At 37.9% G+C, this 16,616-nt stretch overlaps 2 protein-coding genes across 2 annotated transcripts in view; both read left to right on the forward strand.

The window, feature by feature from the left end:
• The first annotated feature begins 6,739 nt into the window (after positions 1-6,739).
• LOC134626149 (mucin-5AC-like) lies at positions 6,740-14,085 on the forward strand. The gene is made up of 10 exons (XM_063471702.1): positions 6,740-6,977; positions 7,154-7,286; positions 8,447-8,599; positions 8,691-8,728; positions 8,834-8,863; positions 8,966-9,132; positions 10,018-10,493; positions 10,648-10,747; positions 12,686-13,097; positions 13,926-14,085. Exons 1-10 carry the CDS (start codon positions 6,743-6,745, stop codon positions 14,006-14,008), a joined length of 1,827 nt encoding a protein of 608 aa, XP_063327772.1. The 5' UTR covers positions 6,740-6,742; the 3' UTR covers positions 14,009-14,085.
• Positions 14,086-15,360: 1,275 nt separating this feature from the next.
• The window catches only part of LOC134626144 (paired amphipathic helix protein Sin3a-like), a 19,421-nt gene continuing 18,165 nt past the window's right edge, over positions 15,361-16,616 (forward strand). Inside the window, exon 1 of the mRNA XM_063471689.1 lies at positions 15,361-15,603. The gene's annotated coding sequence lies outside the window, so the exon portion shown is untranslated. The remainder of the gene's footprint in view (positions 15,604-16,616) is intronic.

A 16,616-nucleotide genomic window follows, 5' to 3' on the forward strand; every position in this document is an offset into this window, starting at 1 on the left:
TTTTTCTCTTGCTGTCTTTAATATAAAAGACTGCAGCAGGTGTCACATATACGGGGAAGGCGTACCTCATGCAGTGCACAATAATCAGAGCTTAGTCACTTCAGTTACGCTTCTCTTGGCATGCAGTAATTTTCATGTTTGCTTTAGAAGCTCTGGGTGAACCAGTTCAACTTCATTCTGTCATCGCTCAAATTTAGTTTGCTTACATCTCAGCTCTCAAGACTGTATAGAAAGAGCATGGAGGCTGTAAGCTCCTAAGTTGGACTTTTGAAAATGAAGAGCTGACGACTGATTACGGTAAAAATATACCTGTTCCTTGTCTGACATTTTCATTTCAGTGTGTGCGTTTTCTATATCTGGCTTTTATTCTGTGGAGGTTTCAGGGCAGAGCTGCCTGAATAATTCTGGCTTGTGATTGGAGTGTCATTTGTTATTCACCAACATTTAGAAACCTGACACTTTTTAACACCATACAGTTCAGAAGTTTACCTACATTCAGCATGGGCATGAATGTCATGGTTATTTGGGCTTTTAGTTAAGTTTTTGTTTCCCAGGATTGTACAGGTTACATTTTTAATCACTTTAAAAAACAGTAATTGGATGTAAATGTTTTCATTTATTTTGGATTTTCTGTAATCAACACTGTCAAGAGCATACATATAGACTCAGATATCTCAGATCTTTTAAAGGTTCTCCAGTGTCTTTTGACTTGGCTAGCCCAAGAACTTTGGCTTATCATTGTGTAAACCTTATGTAGAGGTGCTCAAAGAAATGTATATTTAGCCAGTGTAGCACATTATAGTCTGCTGCCATGTCTCAAAGCAGTTGCATAGTGCAGTTCACTACCTGGACAAGTTTGTGACTGGAAAAGACCTAAATATTTTCCATGGGACACAAGGTTTAAGTTGTAATTTCTTATGTTTTCATTACATACACCTGTCAATATAAAAATCAGTTCTTTTTTTTCCAAGTCAGTTTGCCTCACGATATCTTTGACAAACATGGATCCAGCTCACTGGATATATGTGGACTAAAAAGAAGAGCATACATTTTTGGACTTTAGTGTGTTTTCTCATTAGTTTTGCCTTCTTACTGACCCATGGTCTCTCAAGCACTGAAGTATGAAAATAGTATGAAAATATTAGTGTATGCACAAGGAACTCTACTGGGTTTCTTTGTAGTCAGCAGCATTTCTTCACATAGTGGAAAACCTGAGATGAATCTTTAAAAAAAAATTTCTGAAGATACCTCAGGGTTTAAATGTGTAGCTTAATCTTGATCCTGGAAATAAAAGAAACTTTAAAAACAAAAAAACTGTTTATTGATAGGCAATAGCTTTACTGGTTGGGCCCACTTTGAATGAAACTGGGCTCTATGTTGTCCATGATGTAAGATGAGTTGACATCTCTGAAACTTTCTAAAACTAGAAAATCTGTCACAGAGCCTTTTAAAAGAATGGAAATAAAGATATTCACCATAATATGTTGAACTATTTCTCCAGAACAGATTTTTATCACACCATGGACTTTTAAGTACAAAAGCAATGTCCCACTTTGCACACAGACATCACAAACAAATAAAAATTTTAAAAAACTCCTGTCATTAGAAACTTAGTGAAGCTCAGAAAAAAAGCTAAATAACGCAAGTCACTACCAGCCACTTCCCCCTCCGTGCCCACTGCCTGCAGGTATTGCTGCTTAAGAGATGGCGCCGCTGCCTCTGAGCCTCCAGCTTTAGGTTCTTATTAACAAGCCCAACCAAACCATGCTGCTCCCACCAACCATGTTTCATGCAGCTAATGAAAAGTCAGTTAGTGCTCTGACTCTTGACTACTTCACCTTTCTGTTTTTGTATTTGCCAAAGGTTCGGACTCACTGCTTGTCTGAGAAGCTGAGATGCTGGACAGATTCAAAATGCATATCTTATTGCTGGGCCTGGCTCTGTTGATGCTAGGCCTGGCCTCTGACGCCTCTTCTCTTGGCCTGACAGTGCATGTTGTGCCCCTGAACAGTGATGGAGGAAAAACAGTGAGCAACATTTTCCCTCTTTAATTTTTTTTCAGAGTCCTAAAATCCAAGATCTCCCCACTCTCAGCTGTTCCTAATTATACATTTTTATTATCACATTTTAGTCATGTGTTGAGATTTTCATAAACTCAAAATTATAGCAGGAACCTAATAAAAGACATTTTCCATGATTTATAAACCATATTATTTTATGGCTCAGCATTATTATTTATTAGAAACCAGTGATTTAAATTGTGTGTCAAAACTGTGCTTCTATAATTTTACTTTACTAAAATTATACTTTTCTTGAAATAGCCTAATGAACGTGTTTACCACTCAATTAGTTAAAACGTTTCAGGATTCACTGCAAGAACAAAAAACATTAAAATTGACATGCTTCAAAGTAAACCCTTCCCCTTCTTTCTTTATTTTAGTTGCTACTTACTTATGTGTGCAAATAATTGATTCTTTTAATTCTAAAAAACAAATTCAGTGTCAGTCATTGTGTAGTGTGTTAGGTCTGTTGTAATCTAGTTAGGCATTCTTCTGAGCCATATGCAGTCCTGTCAGCTGTGTACGTCTTAATTACTCACGGCTCCATCTATCCTCAAAAACAAACCCTTACTTTCATATAGATTTAATAGCTGAACTAAGGATAATGTTGATATTGTTGTTTTTTTCATACTTGGCCACAAACATCCCATAAATTAGTGCTTCAACCCAAATTCAGTTATTTTTAGTTGTTTTATTTGGCTGATGGGAGTTGCAGTGTAGCATCCTACTAATACTCAACATTAGTGGGTAAAATAAAGGTAACAAATACTTTATTTATCCCAAAAGGTACGAAATTAATCAATTAATAGTCAACAAACTAGTCGTGTGGTTCTCAGATTGATATTTGGTGCCTCATGAACTACATGCAAATGTTTGTAATGTTTGTTTAGTGCAGACATGAGGGAGTTTGTCTCTTTACTTCTTGCAGGTGCGGGCTCATTTCACTGTCATTGCTCCTGGTCCTTGTCCATCTTTGTCTGGACTCTGTGCTCCAGGAGAGGACTGTCTAGTCCACACCACCCCATTACCTTTCACTGGGACCAAACCCTCTGACTTTTGTGTCCGCCAGTGGCAGAAAACTGTCCCCAGTGACTACAGAGCTACCATCAGTTTAGGGTATGAGACCTACATTGGGAATACCCTTGACCTCAGACATGCTAAATTTTGTATATTAATTTTTACATTTTAAGTGTCAGCTCCATTTTTCATCTTTTGAAAAGAAATTTGCGCAGTCTATTTGGAAATAGCTCTGAGATTATTCCAAGTGGCATTGTTTTGTTTTGTTTTTTCTTAGACAACTATGGAGGACTCTTATTTGTATTTATTTTTTGTTCTACTAGATCAGCTTTGCATAATTCAGAGTTTTTTCTGATTTGTTGCCCCTCGCAACAAAGAAGGGGTGAAGCTGGGGCTTCTATGGTCCCAGCAAGAGGTTTATGCTTGAAATAACCACATTAGTGATATCCCACAATATCTGAAATCATAAAGAGCTAAGAGTACACAAAATCATTTAAAATGGACTATTTCAAGCAGTCTGGAGCCCAAACAAACTGACTTATGATTCTTCAGTCCTGTGCGAATCAAACCGTTTGCTATGGAGCATTGTGTTTACTATCTGTGACAAGATCAATGATGTTATTTATTAAATTAAAGGAAGAAGCCATTAATACAGTTTTTTTTTTTACTGTTTTAGGTCCAGAACAGAATTTTTTGTGTCTATAAATGCAGGACCAGTGATCCGGGCAAACAGCGGGAGACTCAACCACCCTGCTTTTGTGGCTCTCCCTCCTCCACTAAGGTAGTGTAAAGAACTACTCTCTGCTCTCCTTCCTCCCGACTCCTGTATTCAGACATGAGCTGAATTTGTGTTAAATAAATTAAGGACATTTAAGCTGTCATGAAGAGATATAAGCTACATATATCTGAACTAAGATCCATATAAGATTTTACATGAAATAGATTTTTAAAATTTCACTTGGTTATTCAGATGATTTAAATCTGAGTGTAATCTTTTTTTTGTTAAAAAGTCCATGTGAAATCAGAGTGAAGCCTGAGTCTGCAGGTTTATGCGATCAGTTTCAGCTGATTGTTTATCTGTTACTCATGCTCACCACTCGCAGTGGCTTTTTCAGCTCCAAAAGGCAGCTGTTGCTGGGGACCAAGTTTAAGATCACCCTTTGGCCCCAAACAGGCGTCACCAAAGAGGCAACACTTCGAGAGGTTATTGACGTCAGCCAAAGTCTTTGCTTCTCAAAGACTTCTTCAGAGTGATGCCTTGCCCTTCAGCTGTACAGACTGCACCAAATCCACTTTCATTTTTGTTTTCTCTTTTGTTGTGATTTATGATTCAAGAGGCTGATTATCTCTTTGTCTGCATGCCACCGATATTTCCTGTTCTATGAGAACAGGGCCCATGTGAACTGTCCTCACGACTTCCATCTGTCAGTGAAAGACTTGGATGGGGACAAGGTTCGATGTCGATTTGCCAGTTCTGACGAGGGAGAGTGTGTCAGCTGCACCCAGCACTCTTTCATAGAGCTGGATGGGGTGAGTTGTATTTCACGAGTTCAAGGATTTATTATTGTAGGCACTAAAATCTATTTTATTCTCAATTAAAAACATATTTTACTATTTTAAAGATGATAAGTTTATATGTCATTAACAGAAAAAAAGCTTGTAGTGTAGTAGATGTAGTATACCAATAAATGTGAAAAAATAAAATATGTGCACAAAAGTAAAAGTACCAATACTGCAGTCCAAAAACAGTATTCACTGCCCAAGTTCTACATTTGTTTAGAAATTATTTGCTAAATTTACGTACACAATGTGCAAAAATGTTCTACTTGTGTTTATTACTGGATTATTAGTGGTGCCTCGATTTGTCACTGTAACTCGACATCTGAGAAAGAATTTGAAGCAATTTAAAGCAAATGGTACAGTACGGTTACAGTACAAATGCAGAGCATGGAAAATACAAGTTACCACACACTATAAACCTAAAAAGTTGCCAAATCTCCAAAAAGTTAAGGCTACTGATTGCCCTAATTTTTTTTTTTAATTAACAAACTTAAAAGTAATCGTTTTATGTATGTGACATTTGATTACAGTTAAACATAAGTGCGGATTAGACTAACCTATATATTTAAATATGTTCAGCACCAACCAACACCCAACCCAGCCCATCATCTTTGGGGTTTCATCAGGACAGAAATCTGGTGTAAAACTCTGCCAAATCAAACATGTGGAAATACCTGCTGTGGTGAATGGTGTGTCTTAAATTTGTCTTTAAATGTAATCATTATTCACACCTCTTATCTATTAAACCTATTGTGAGGTATCGTCCATGCTTGATCATAGACTATGTAGCTACTGTGGCATCACCAGATAATATTATGACTATATTAGCTTTTCTACAGCAGATGTAACAAGCATGTGGTGGATCTGAAAGTGATACCAGTTCATGCTCACTGGCTAATAACTTGTCAGTCACTTGACCATCAAACATTACTTGATCACCACAAGTCAAGAAGGATAAATCAAGGTATAGCAGCTTTTGTGAGGTTTGTAATTTACACCGCTGCTTGTTCAGCTCATTAGTTTGAACCATTATCTCATCAGGTAAGTGTTTACTAAAATCACAGAGCAAAGGAGCTAAGGGCCATTTTCCATAGATTTACATACCACCAAGAGTCTTTTTGCAGTCATGGTAAATACCACCTGCTGGCTTATGTCCATCTTTTATCTACAGTTCAAATATACCTGAGTAAGAAGCGATAAGCAGACGATTCCTTACATGTGTTAAACCTAGAACTGCCATGACACATCTGTTTATGATGCTACAAAATTGATGGAAAAGTGCAGACTGTAAAAGGTGCACGGAGAAGATTGAAGAAGATGAAATTCTATTTTTAAGTAGAGCTTGTTTATTCCATAGAATGACCCAGGTTAATTAAAATTCAGTTGAATTAAGATAAAAGACACGGAAACTGAAACAGTGTTTTTAAGCTTCTAAGTCTGTAAAAATACATCTTAGTGAAGAAAACCCCCCAAAAAACAGGGAAAAAAAGGCAAATCTCAGCTATTGTGAAAAAAGACAGGCTAGATTCAAAGAGGTTGCAGGTGAGCCGGGAGGAGCTGTAGGTCACATACTGGCAAGGGAAAAGTAAACAGCAGGGAGTGTTAGACTGAAATGACAAAAGCACAGTGTGAACAAAACATGTAACTATGACAGTGACGTAGAGCATAAAAGTATAAAGTAGCTTAAAATTTAAACACAGTAATAAAATATTTTACATCCTTGCTCTTTAACAGAATTGTATCTGTTGCGTCCTTTACCCAAAGTAATCTACCACCTCCTACCAATGAGAATCTGGGATTCTCATTGCCCATAATGTCAAAGCTATTGTACGGTTGAAGCGTGTTGAAGACGTCAGGTCACTCTGTACTAGCAGAAGTCTGCCTTTCCAGAAATCACATTCCAGATCATTTGGAAATGTCACTGAATTCTCTTTGGTCCTTGATCAGTGAAACGGTTTCCAAAGTAAAAACTTGTTTGGTTTAGCCATAATTTGCTTAGTGAAAAGTACCATTGTGTAATATCATTTGCATACAGACTGGAACAAGTTTAACCGCTCAGGTTTTTTTTTGTTGTTGTTGTTTGTTTGTTTTTTTGCCTTGTATTGATGTCATTTACAGTCAAACATTGCCCACACATACCATTGTGGAACTTGTTCATCTCTGTTGTTGACATTGCTTCATTCTTTTACCAGGAGAAATGCATTTTGTCCTTCACTGGACAGGCACCTGCAGGACAGTATTTTATTTACCTGATGGTGGAGGACCTGATTCCTTCGCCCAGAGCAAACCATGCCACAGATCCGCCCCTCAGCTCTGTCCCTGTCCATCTCTCGCTAACTGGTGAGGCTGACAATCGCCTAGATGACATTTCGGTTCAAGTATAGAGAATAATAACAATAAACAGTAGAGCGTGTTGCACATTTTCTCATCATCTGCCAAAATGAAAACAGTAATGTTGCAAGATTAATAATAACTTATATCGTAATGTAATAAACTTTTTAATTTTGTCTTTCCAGTGGAAGAGTCAGAGTTTAGGTGCTCTGATGAACCGGCGGCCATAGACAGGACCCCAAAAGATGACTCTGTACTGTTTGTTCTGCCGTACCAGGAGGAGAAAATCAACATTGACTATAGGTCGGAGGAGGAGAGGTGAGTCCTGGTGGCTCTTCCTTTGCCATCCCTCCCACTGCTTTTTGAACAACCCAAAATGGTTTATTCTTTTATTTTCTGTTTCTGTTGCTGCATTTTTGCTGCATATGCATGTATAGGTATGTGCATATGTACATGTACAAATATACTTATTTGTACATGTACATATTATATAAGAGTCTGCTTGTGTGTATATATATATATGGATGTTTTGTACTCTTTTTTTACCTCATTTATTTGAATTCTTTCTTTTATTTGATTACATTACCCCTCTGTTCAGCACTTTGGCCGACACTTCATGTCTTTTAACCTCCTAGGACCTGGCGTCCACATATGTGGACATCACATTTTGGGTTGTCTAGACCAAAATACTCAATTTTGCTCTACAAGGGCCTGATATCCACTTACAAGGACATTATACTGCCACTATTCCATCAAAATTTTAAACGAATATCCTCATACGTGGCTCTCATTTTTCTTAGGAACAAAAATCGGGTAAAAAAAAAAAATCTGGTGATTCTTTGTTTTTACATTTATCGGGTCCCAATATGCCCAAATATCAAAGAGAAATTAAAAATGCATGTCATGGAAGAGTTCGGGTCTTAGGAGGTTAAACATGCTATACAAATAAAGCTGACTTGTTATGCAAAAAAAACAAAACCATGTCATGTAAAACATGTTGCTGTATTTTACATGACAGTCTGCATATTGAAAAACAGACCTCTGTTTTAAAAAATTACAACAGGGGACTGAAAACGGTAGCGTGTGTGTCAGCTACACAATGTAAGTAAGCACATTTTATATAGTACATGTAAAACCAAAGTGCTTTACACTAAAATAAAATAGAATGATTTCATTTAAACTCATTTGATTTCATTTATATTTTCCATGTCATTTTGTCACATAAGTACAATGTAAAATGTTAATATAATGGTTTGGTCAAATGAAATTCATTCAGTTGGTATATATTCTATTTATACCAAGTGCATTTTCTTACATTTAATTTTATATATTTCACTTTCATTTTACTGAAAAAAAATATTTCTTCCTGTTTATTGAGGGTGAAGAGTTTTTTTGAGTGTGCCTCTGTGGCTTTGCAAGAGGTGTGAAGTATTTTTAGGTGAATCAAACATTATTCAAGGTTCTCTCAATATTTACAGTGTTTTAGAGTTTGCCGTGGTTGGGCCCCCTGACCTCTACAGGACTGGCTTCACATCAGTTGGCCCCCTGGCCACTATGGCCATGGCCTGGATCCGCTCTGAAAACAACCTGACTCATCTGTTGCCCATCTGCTTTGCTGCAAATACCAAGAGGTCAGCTGATGGTTTATTAAACATGTATTTATACATTTGCATATATGTGCTTCAGATGAACCGGTCTGATCTGCATGTTTTACCCTTTCAGTTTACAGTCGGAGCCAAGATGTGTGTGGCTATACCAAAGTAAGAGCTTCCTTAGAAATATCTGGCAAAACAACTTCTTTCTTCACAGCAGGGTTTTCTCTGAAAATACTCACTGCTTACATGTTCCTTCTCAAACTTTTTCAGGGGAAACCAGAACATTACCTGCTGGAACAGGTAATAAATTCAGGTCTTGTGTGTGAGATTCAGGTGATTTCGAGTGTAATAAGTGTGGTTGCGTGAGTTATTATCAATAATTAACCTTCTGCTCCTGTTCAGAACTGAAGTGTGAGAAGACAGAGATGACTCTGGTGCTCCCCATCACCTCGCTCACAAACATCAACCTTGCCGAACTCCAGCTCAACAGCCCCACCTGCCCCGTCAACTACAACAACACACATGTGACTGCAACCATCTCCTTGGACGGCTGTGGCACAAAGACTGTGGTAAAATACTACGCAATTATGCCTTCCTTTACTTTTTTGGTAGCTGTGGCTTTCTTCTTTTATTTTCGAGATATGAAAGGCTTTTATTCAAGAAGGGAATCACAGCAGTATTTAAAGAGCAGCTTAACGTAAACTGAAACTCTTGTCTTTGCTGACACCATGTGGTTTCCTTTCTTCTTGTATATACCTATTTCAGGTGTCTTTGAAAGCAGTTTTAACTAAATAATGAATCAATAACTATGAACTATGAGTTGATGAATATCAAAATAGTGAAATAGAGCTTAGCTGAATTAGCTTAGTCAGCTCTGAGTATGTTCACTCTGAGTTGAGCTTGTAAGAAGAGTTCCATTATTACAGTTAAGAGATTTAGGCTCAAACAGGCAGCCTAAGGACTGTAGCCTCGTGATTGTACCTCCATCTGGACTGAATCAAATGTAAGACATTAAACAGTCATATCATTCAGTAACAATTCCAGCATAACGTAGCTTTAACCCCCAGCAGATTGCTCTTTCAGCACACATAAAGGTCCTCTAGCCTAATATATATTGCCTACTGGACTTGACCTCTGTTCAGCTAAAAGAAAAAGAATTTACCTGTAAAAACTGAGGTGTTAAAATAAACTTTCCAGCGAGCAGTTTCACAGAGTCACCTGCAGTAGATCAAGAGTTTAACTTATCTGTCTTTCTTAAATGGAAAAAAAAAGAATTTCCCTTACCTGAAGCTCTGTCATCTGGTTACACAGAAGATGAAACTTATTGGAAACCTTTTATTCAAAATAGATTTTCTGGCCTTATATTAAAAATTATTTGTCAAACGATGAGATATTTTGCAGTGATAGATTATTTGTTTGGATTTTTTCATTTTCTCATTCTCAATTTTTCCCAGCACTCTGGCCCAGAGCTGGTTTACACCAACACCTTGAAAACCGTGCGTCCCTACTCTATGATTAGCCGCCAGCCCTTACTTATCCTGCCTTTGGCCTGCCGCATCCCAGGAGTCCAGGTCAAGGGCCCAAACGCTTTAATTGAGATGCCCACAGAGAAAGAGACCTTTGGTGAGTTTCGTGTTTGGATTGAATTTTACCTCCCAGGAACAGGGCCCCTGGCAAATTTCACCAGAAATCCCACGTTTCGCTCTAACGTCAACTCACCACAAAGAGTGCGTAGAGCTGTTGACTCGGGAACAGGAAGCAACTCCAGTAACAGTGCCTCTGTAAGTGAGGAAAGTGGATCCAGGATCAAACAACTGGACCTCTACGTCAGGTCCAATTGCAGTGTGGTTCGAGCCGAGATGATAGTAAACGACTGCATCGAATCTGAGACTGAGGACTTTGCAATAAGCCGTCCTATTCTAAAACAAGGGTCAGTAACATTCAGCTTGTGTCCTGTCATTTTTTCAAAGTTACCACTTTGGAGAGGACAGATGCTCTTAGAAAATCTTCTCAAAGAAATGTTGTTTTCAGTACATGAAGCATATCATACAAACTGAAATAGCAGTCGCATTTCTCTCTTTCAGGTGCTTGACATCCAGCAACACCTTAGAGATTATTACTACCCAAAATAATTCCAGGGTTTACCGCCTTGATTTGAGTACAATACAGACCAATGGAACAACTGTAAGTGATGTCATATAACACACACATAAGCATATAGGGCTGTTCGATATAAGATACATATCGGATGACGATATAAAAACGTCACTATCGCGTGGCTCCGCTGTCCGCTTGTTTGTTTTCCACGTAAACCTTTCACAATAAAGCTCAAGATCCTGTTGAGACTTTTCAAAATAAACTGAATCACGTGAAAGTGTATGCAGAGAGTTTACGGATGAGAAGCAAAAAAGAGCCGTCATGTGCTAAAAAATAAACCTTAGGCTCAAACTTTGAAAGAAAATGGTGGCCGTTACAACTTATGTCTAAAAATGTATAGTTTCATGCATCGGTTAAAACACTCGAATCCAGGTAAAGGACGCCCAGCTAGAAAAACTAAATGCAAGTCGAGTTGCCCGAGAGTCACAGAATTTACAGAAAATATTACATTTTTGTGATTTATATCGTTGTCAGGACGATAAATGTCTTATATCGGGATATGGGATTTTTGTCATATCGCACAGTCCTATAAGCATAAGTGTCACTTTGCTGTACTCTTTCTGTGTACCAAAGGCTTGTTTCAAATAAAAGTTGAAACTGAGAAAGAAATAATTTTGACCAGCAAAATACAAAAAGTATTCAGGGTCATTCAATGTCAATTCATCAAATCAATGTTAAAAATACATTTCTTAAAAGGCATTATGCAAAATTTCAGCATTACTGTGGCTGTAGGACAGGCTGTTTTAGACAATTTTCTAAAAACTACTTGAGTTAGCTTTTTTCACAATTTTTGTCTTTAAGAATACTTAGGAGTGCAGCTCAAGTTAGGAGAGCATGAAGGATGCTTGAAGTCCCTTAAATATTTGGATGTCTGATCTCCAGCAGCAGATTTGTATTCCAGCAGAAACCACCGTTTTGTACGCAGGGGGTGATATTTTGTTTACAACTTGTCAGACACAAGGAGGATGATATTATTTAATACAGTTCAAGTCAGGTGAAAGGATCTAGCTCAAGTAGTTTTCTAGATAATTGAATTTTAAAAAGGGGCCTTCACAAAAACGGTACTAGAAAAACATTTAAAACAGCCCTGGTGTTTTCCGTTCAAATACTTATCTGAGAGCAATAGTGGCATGACGTTTTTCATGATTCCTATTAAGACTGTATTTTTGCCCTCAGTTTTGTTTTCAAACAAATTTGTGATGGTCGAGTGGGAAGTTGACAAATGAGGTGCTCCTTAAAAGTGATGCAAGCCCCTGTGAGTTTTTTTCAAACATGTTGTAGCCACGGGAGTCATAATAACTCATAATAACTGTTTACTTAATTAACAGTTCTAACATTTGAAAAATGATTTTTACAAGCTTTCAAAAAACATTGTATTTAAATTAAAATTACGATTTATTTTTATGTATGTTTTACCTTATTTATGTTTTAAAATAAAGTTGATATTTTTAGTTTGGAAGCCAGTTTTAGGGAAATCCCTACAATTTTTCTCCTGTTCAGTTGCACATCTGCTGTTTTCCACTTTTTTAAATTTATTACATTCTCAGATGCAAAAATAAAAAATAAATAAAAAATAGAAATGAAATGGTGGTGTAGCTGGTTCTATCCCACTGGGCCAAACAGAAGCATTTAAACTGATTTCCATGAGACTTGGTTTGATCTAGCACCATCATCTGCTCAATGTTTGAACAATATGTTGATTAGTTACCAAATACCTCTAAAGCAAATTGCAGATTTGAAATTAATTTTGCTAATCAGTAAGTGCTATCATGCTAGCATGCTATGGAAAGATACTGACCACTGCACACATCATGTGTGGTGGCTGTCTTTCTGAGCATTTGTCTTGATTGTGCTTTAGAACTGTTCCAGTATTAATGCTTCGTAAACAGTTGTAGTGCTCTATGTGGCGATAGTGTGAAATACTTTAAGCTGAACACTGCTGAGTGTAGCTTTTTGTGTTTACAGCTGTATGTCCAGTGCACAGTCAATCTGTGCATTACCACCATGCCCTCTCTGTCGTGCCCAAATCTGTGTACCAGCTCCAGGAGTCAGAGCACCCTGGTTGGCAGTGTGTTCACCAGCAGCTACACAGTCAAATCAGGACCTGTGAGCCTTGTGCTCACCACTCCTGCTCCAACCACAACAGCCGTGGTAAACACAACAACTGCAGCAAATACAACAAGTACTACTGTAACAACCGCTACTACAGCCACAGCTACAACTACTAGTACAACCAATACTGCAAGTACATCAGCAACTCCAGCTGTTACAGCTACAACTACTACAACCAGTATCACAACCAATACTGCAAGTACATCAGCAACTCCAGCTGTTACAACTACAACTACTACAGCTGTCCATAACACCGCAGGAAGTGGTAAGACAATTTATTTTAAACAAGACTTCACCTCTCTTCTGTTTTTAAACATTTATTCGCTAACATGTAAAAGACAATATTAATGACAATAAAAGTCAGTTTTAACCTTTTAGGTTTCCTGCAACAGTGGTTTTGATTTTCAGGAAAGTAATGAGCATTGGCTTATTTCAGGGCCACTGGATTATTCACTCCTGGCCAGGTGCCTAAATATTAGCAAATTAAAACATGTAGGTCACACTCAAGTCAAAGATGACAAAAGTGCTTTACAGGCTATGCAAATTATACATTTAATTAAGAGTTGGTCAACTTTTAATATTTCCATCATTTTTAATAAATTTAATTGAAAATGTAAATGTTCCTGTGTCTGAAGTACTTTGGGTCAACTTCTGTTGTTTAAATGTGCTACAGGCTCTAAATAAAATAAGTGTGAGAGTCAACATAAAAAGATTTTAAAATTTTTCATAGTGCATGTTTGATGTACATTTTTTCATTTCCATAAAACAGTTCAGTGGGCTGCATACTGAACTTGAAGGATAGAAACAAAGTATCGATCCTATCACACTAGTGTCAGCCTTACACCGATACAAGTGTAGGAATCGATACTATCAATATTTGGATTGATCCGCCCCTCTCTACCTTCTTAAAGGAGTCCCAAAGAGATTTGTATCCCTTCCCAGTGTCAAACTGGTGATCTTTCACTTGTTAGGCAAATGTGTAAAATATTACCATATTCAATTATATAATCTTGCTTTTAATGTTTAAATGTTAATAAGTGCACAGTGTTAACTGTAAACTTAACTCACTGACCTCATCTCTCTTCCACTGCAGCTCCATATCAGGCCTCATCTCTGGCAACAGGAGTGATTTTGACAACTTTCAGCATATTTCTTCAGAAAATGCTCCTTTGCTGATCCTGCATCTGGAGTTATCTGTCACATTAGGGAGCACCTCATTCGTTTCCTTTGGACATTTAGAGATAGAATCACACAAATGATTCCAGTGTGTATTTTGAGATGTTTCAGATTCCCACATTAAAGTGAGATCACACAAAATACTGTCAAAGGGAAAAGAAATAGAATTGCATAGAATTTTCTTAATTCCTCTATCCCTTTCATGGTTATAAGATGGTAAGAAATACTTAGGATGCAATATTAAAAATGTTAAACTGCTGTATTACACTTTACTAGTAAAATGGTGGGTTTATATGACCTTCATCGACACAGCAATTTGTTTGTTTTACAAATCAGGACCATTGTGGATAAAATGTCTTCTTCACCATGAGTAAAACTTTTAAAATTTTTGTTAACTGACACTTTAAGATCTACTTTATGTATTTTTTTCATAGTCCAACAAAAACCTGTTTAAGAAAAAGAACTTGAGCTTATCATTATCTAAAGTGTATCCATCTTTACTTCAGATATAAAAATTAAAATTGTATGTGTATTGTTGTTAGAATAACATAAATATATTGCTAAGTAGTTATTATTATTAACCACTTTGATCTGTTTCTAATATTTTTTCCTTTTTACAGTTCTATTTTATTAATCTCTTATGAGGCCCTTCAACTGTGTTTGTTTGCAAAGGCCAATATGAATAAAGCATGAATTATTATTTGATGAAAGCTGTACTGGATCGATTTCCTAGCTGTTGTAGGAGATTTCGTGAAAAGAAGCCACTTTTTTTTCCCTTAATCAATCTCTACTGATGCCAAAGAAAAATAGAAAAAAAGTTTTCTGGGAGCACTAATCAAGGTCCTAGGTCTAATAATAAGATCAGCGGTATTAGAAAAAACTCCAGGGTGGTTTTAACAATGAGGCAGAGAACAGCAAGTAGGAGGGTTATACAGGTATTTTAATTGTGAGTATGTAAATATGTCCTCAGCCTTGGAGATCAGTGTGTGCAATTAAATTATTTAGCTCTAAGGTACACTTACTAGCCATATCTTATTTTATCAACACATGTTTGGTGTCATATCAGAATCAGTTGTAGAATAATACATATACAAGCCTAAATATCTGTGCAAATAAATACTTACTAAATGCACTAACTGTGTACGTTAGTCATTGTAACTGACAAGTTACTGAGCTTAACTGTTGAATTCAGTATATTGTGCCGTACACGTAATGCCATGGAAGGCATGCTGATGACCCTGCACTTGGCATGACCATAGACGCCTTTAACCAAAGGTATGGTACAGGCCTGGCCCACAGCCTTAACTGTATTTGTTTTCATTCTGTAGAGCTGACCAATCCCGGTTCAAACTGGGAGGAGACCAGCCCGCCCTTCCCAATAGACACACCTCTATGTTCAAGGAACACCGCTTCACACACACACTGTTGTTAGCGACGTAGCCACTACGGCCAGTTTGATTTTCCACATTTCCAATTGCGGCCACTTCTTAAAACTTCGCTTTTTTTCACCGCCGGGTGAATGCACGAGTAGCGGCGTGTTGGTTGACATCCCTTCCACTGGTGGGTCAAGTTGTTGCTGGTGGCGGTTCCCCGAGGTAAGTTAAAGTGGTGTTAGCTGGCTAGCCGGAGAGAGTCTGTAGTGATGAGGGGGGTTGGTTGTTGTGCTAACATAGCAATCAGTTAGCTACTAAATAACCTTGTCTAGTCTCCAAATAGTGAGCCAACGCGGATTACTTTCTGTTGCTGGTGTAGTTTAGTGTTATAGCAGAATAGTGTGGGAGTTTATTTGCGGTTGCGTTAACTTGCAGTGTCGACAAGTCAGTGGAACCAAGTCGCTGGTTAGGTTAGCAATCTAAGAGCGGCGACCATGAACTAGCTTACAGGCTAACCTGACAACATGTATTTTTGATCACAATTTGTTCTTGCTACAACTGATTTTTATTGCTGGATCGGGGATGATGTCAAAGTAACGTAACTGACAGATAAGTAGTTTTGGCTGGGAGGAAAAAAAATCATTTTTGCAACTTCTGGCTTAACTTGCCGTTTATGCGACATTTGCATTAGCTGTGCGAAGTGTTAGCTTGTTGGCTAGCTGGTGTTCTTCTTGAGCTAACCACCTAGCATAGCCAAATTAATTACTGACCATGAAACTTAATTCAACTGCCCCAATTGTACCGGTACCCCGTACGCTACAAACTAAGCCACCGACTGTGTTGCCGCGTTATCTGATGCGATTAGGCATGGCTGCTTTCTTTTCGACGTCTTCTACCCAACGGCAAGGGTAACGTCAGGTAGCTAGTATGTTTTGCTCGTCTAATGTTTTACTTAGACTCCCGTTTACTGAGGGCTGTTAGCGAAGACCCGGCTGTGACAAACTGATATGTTCCGGTTTTTTCTCTAACATTTAACTGTCAGTCTGCACGAAGCAGAGGGTAACTTGCTTTCCACATAACTTTGAAGCTAGAACCTAAGTCAACGTCAGCCATCTGACTAGCGAAAGCGGTCAGCTCACCGAAAACCGATAGCCTTACAAGCTCGGTGTTTGGGAGAGAGGGGGAGGGGATACGGCAGGGCTACAGCCAGCGAGAGAGAGACAGCGCCTACATGC

Source organism: Pelmatolapia mariae, linkage group LG1 (genome assembly GCF_036321145.2).
Source record: "Pelmatolapia mariae isolate MD_Pm_ZW linkage group LG1, Pm_UMD_F_2, whole genome shotgun sequence".
Classification (NCBI taxonomy): Eukaryota; Metazoa; Chordata; class Actinopteri; order Cichliformes; family Cichlidae; genus Pelmatolapia; species Pelmatolapia mariae.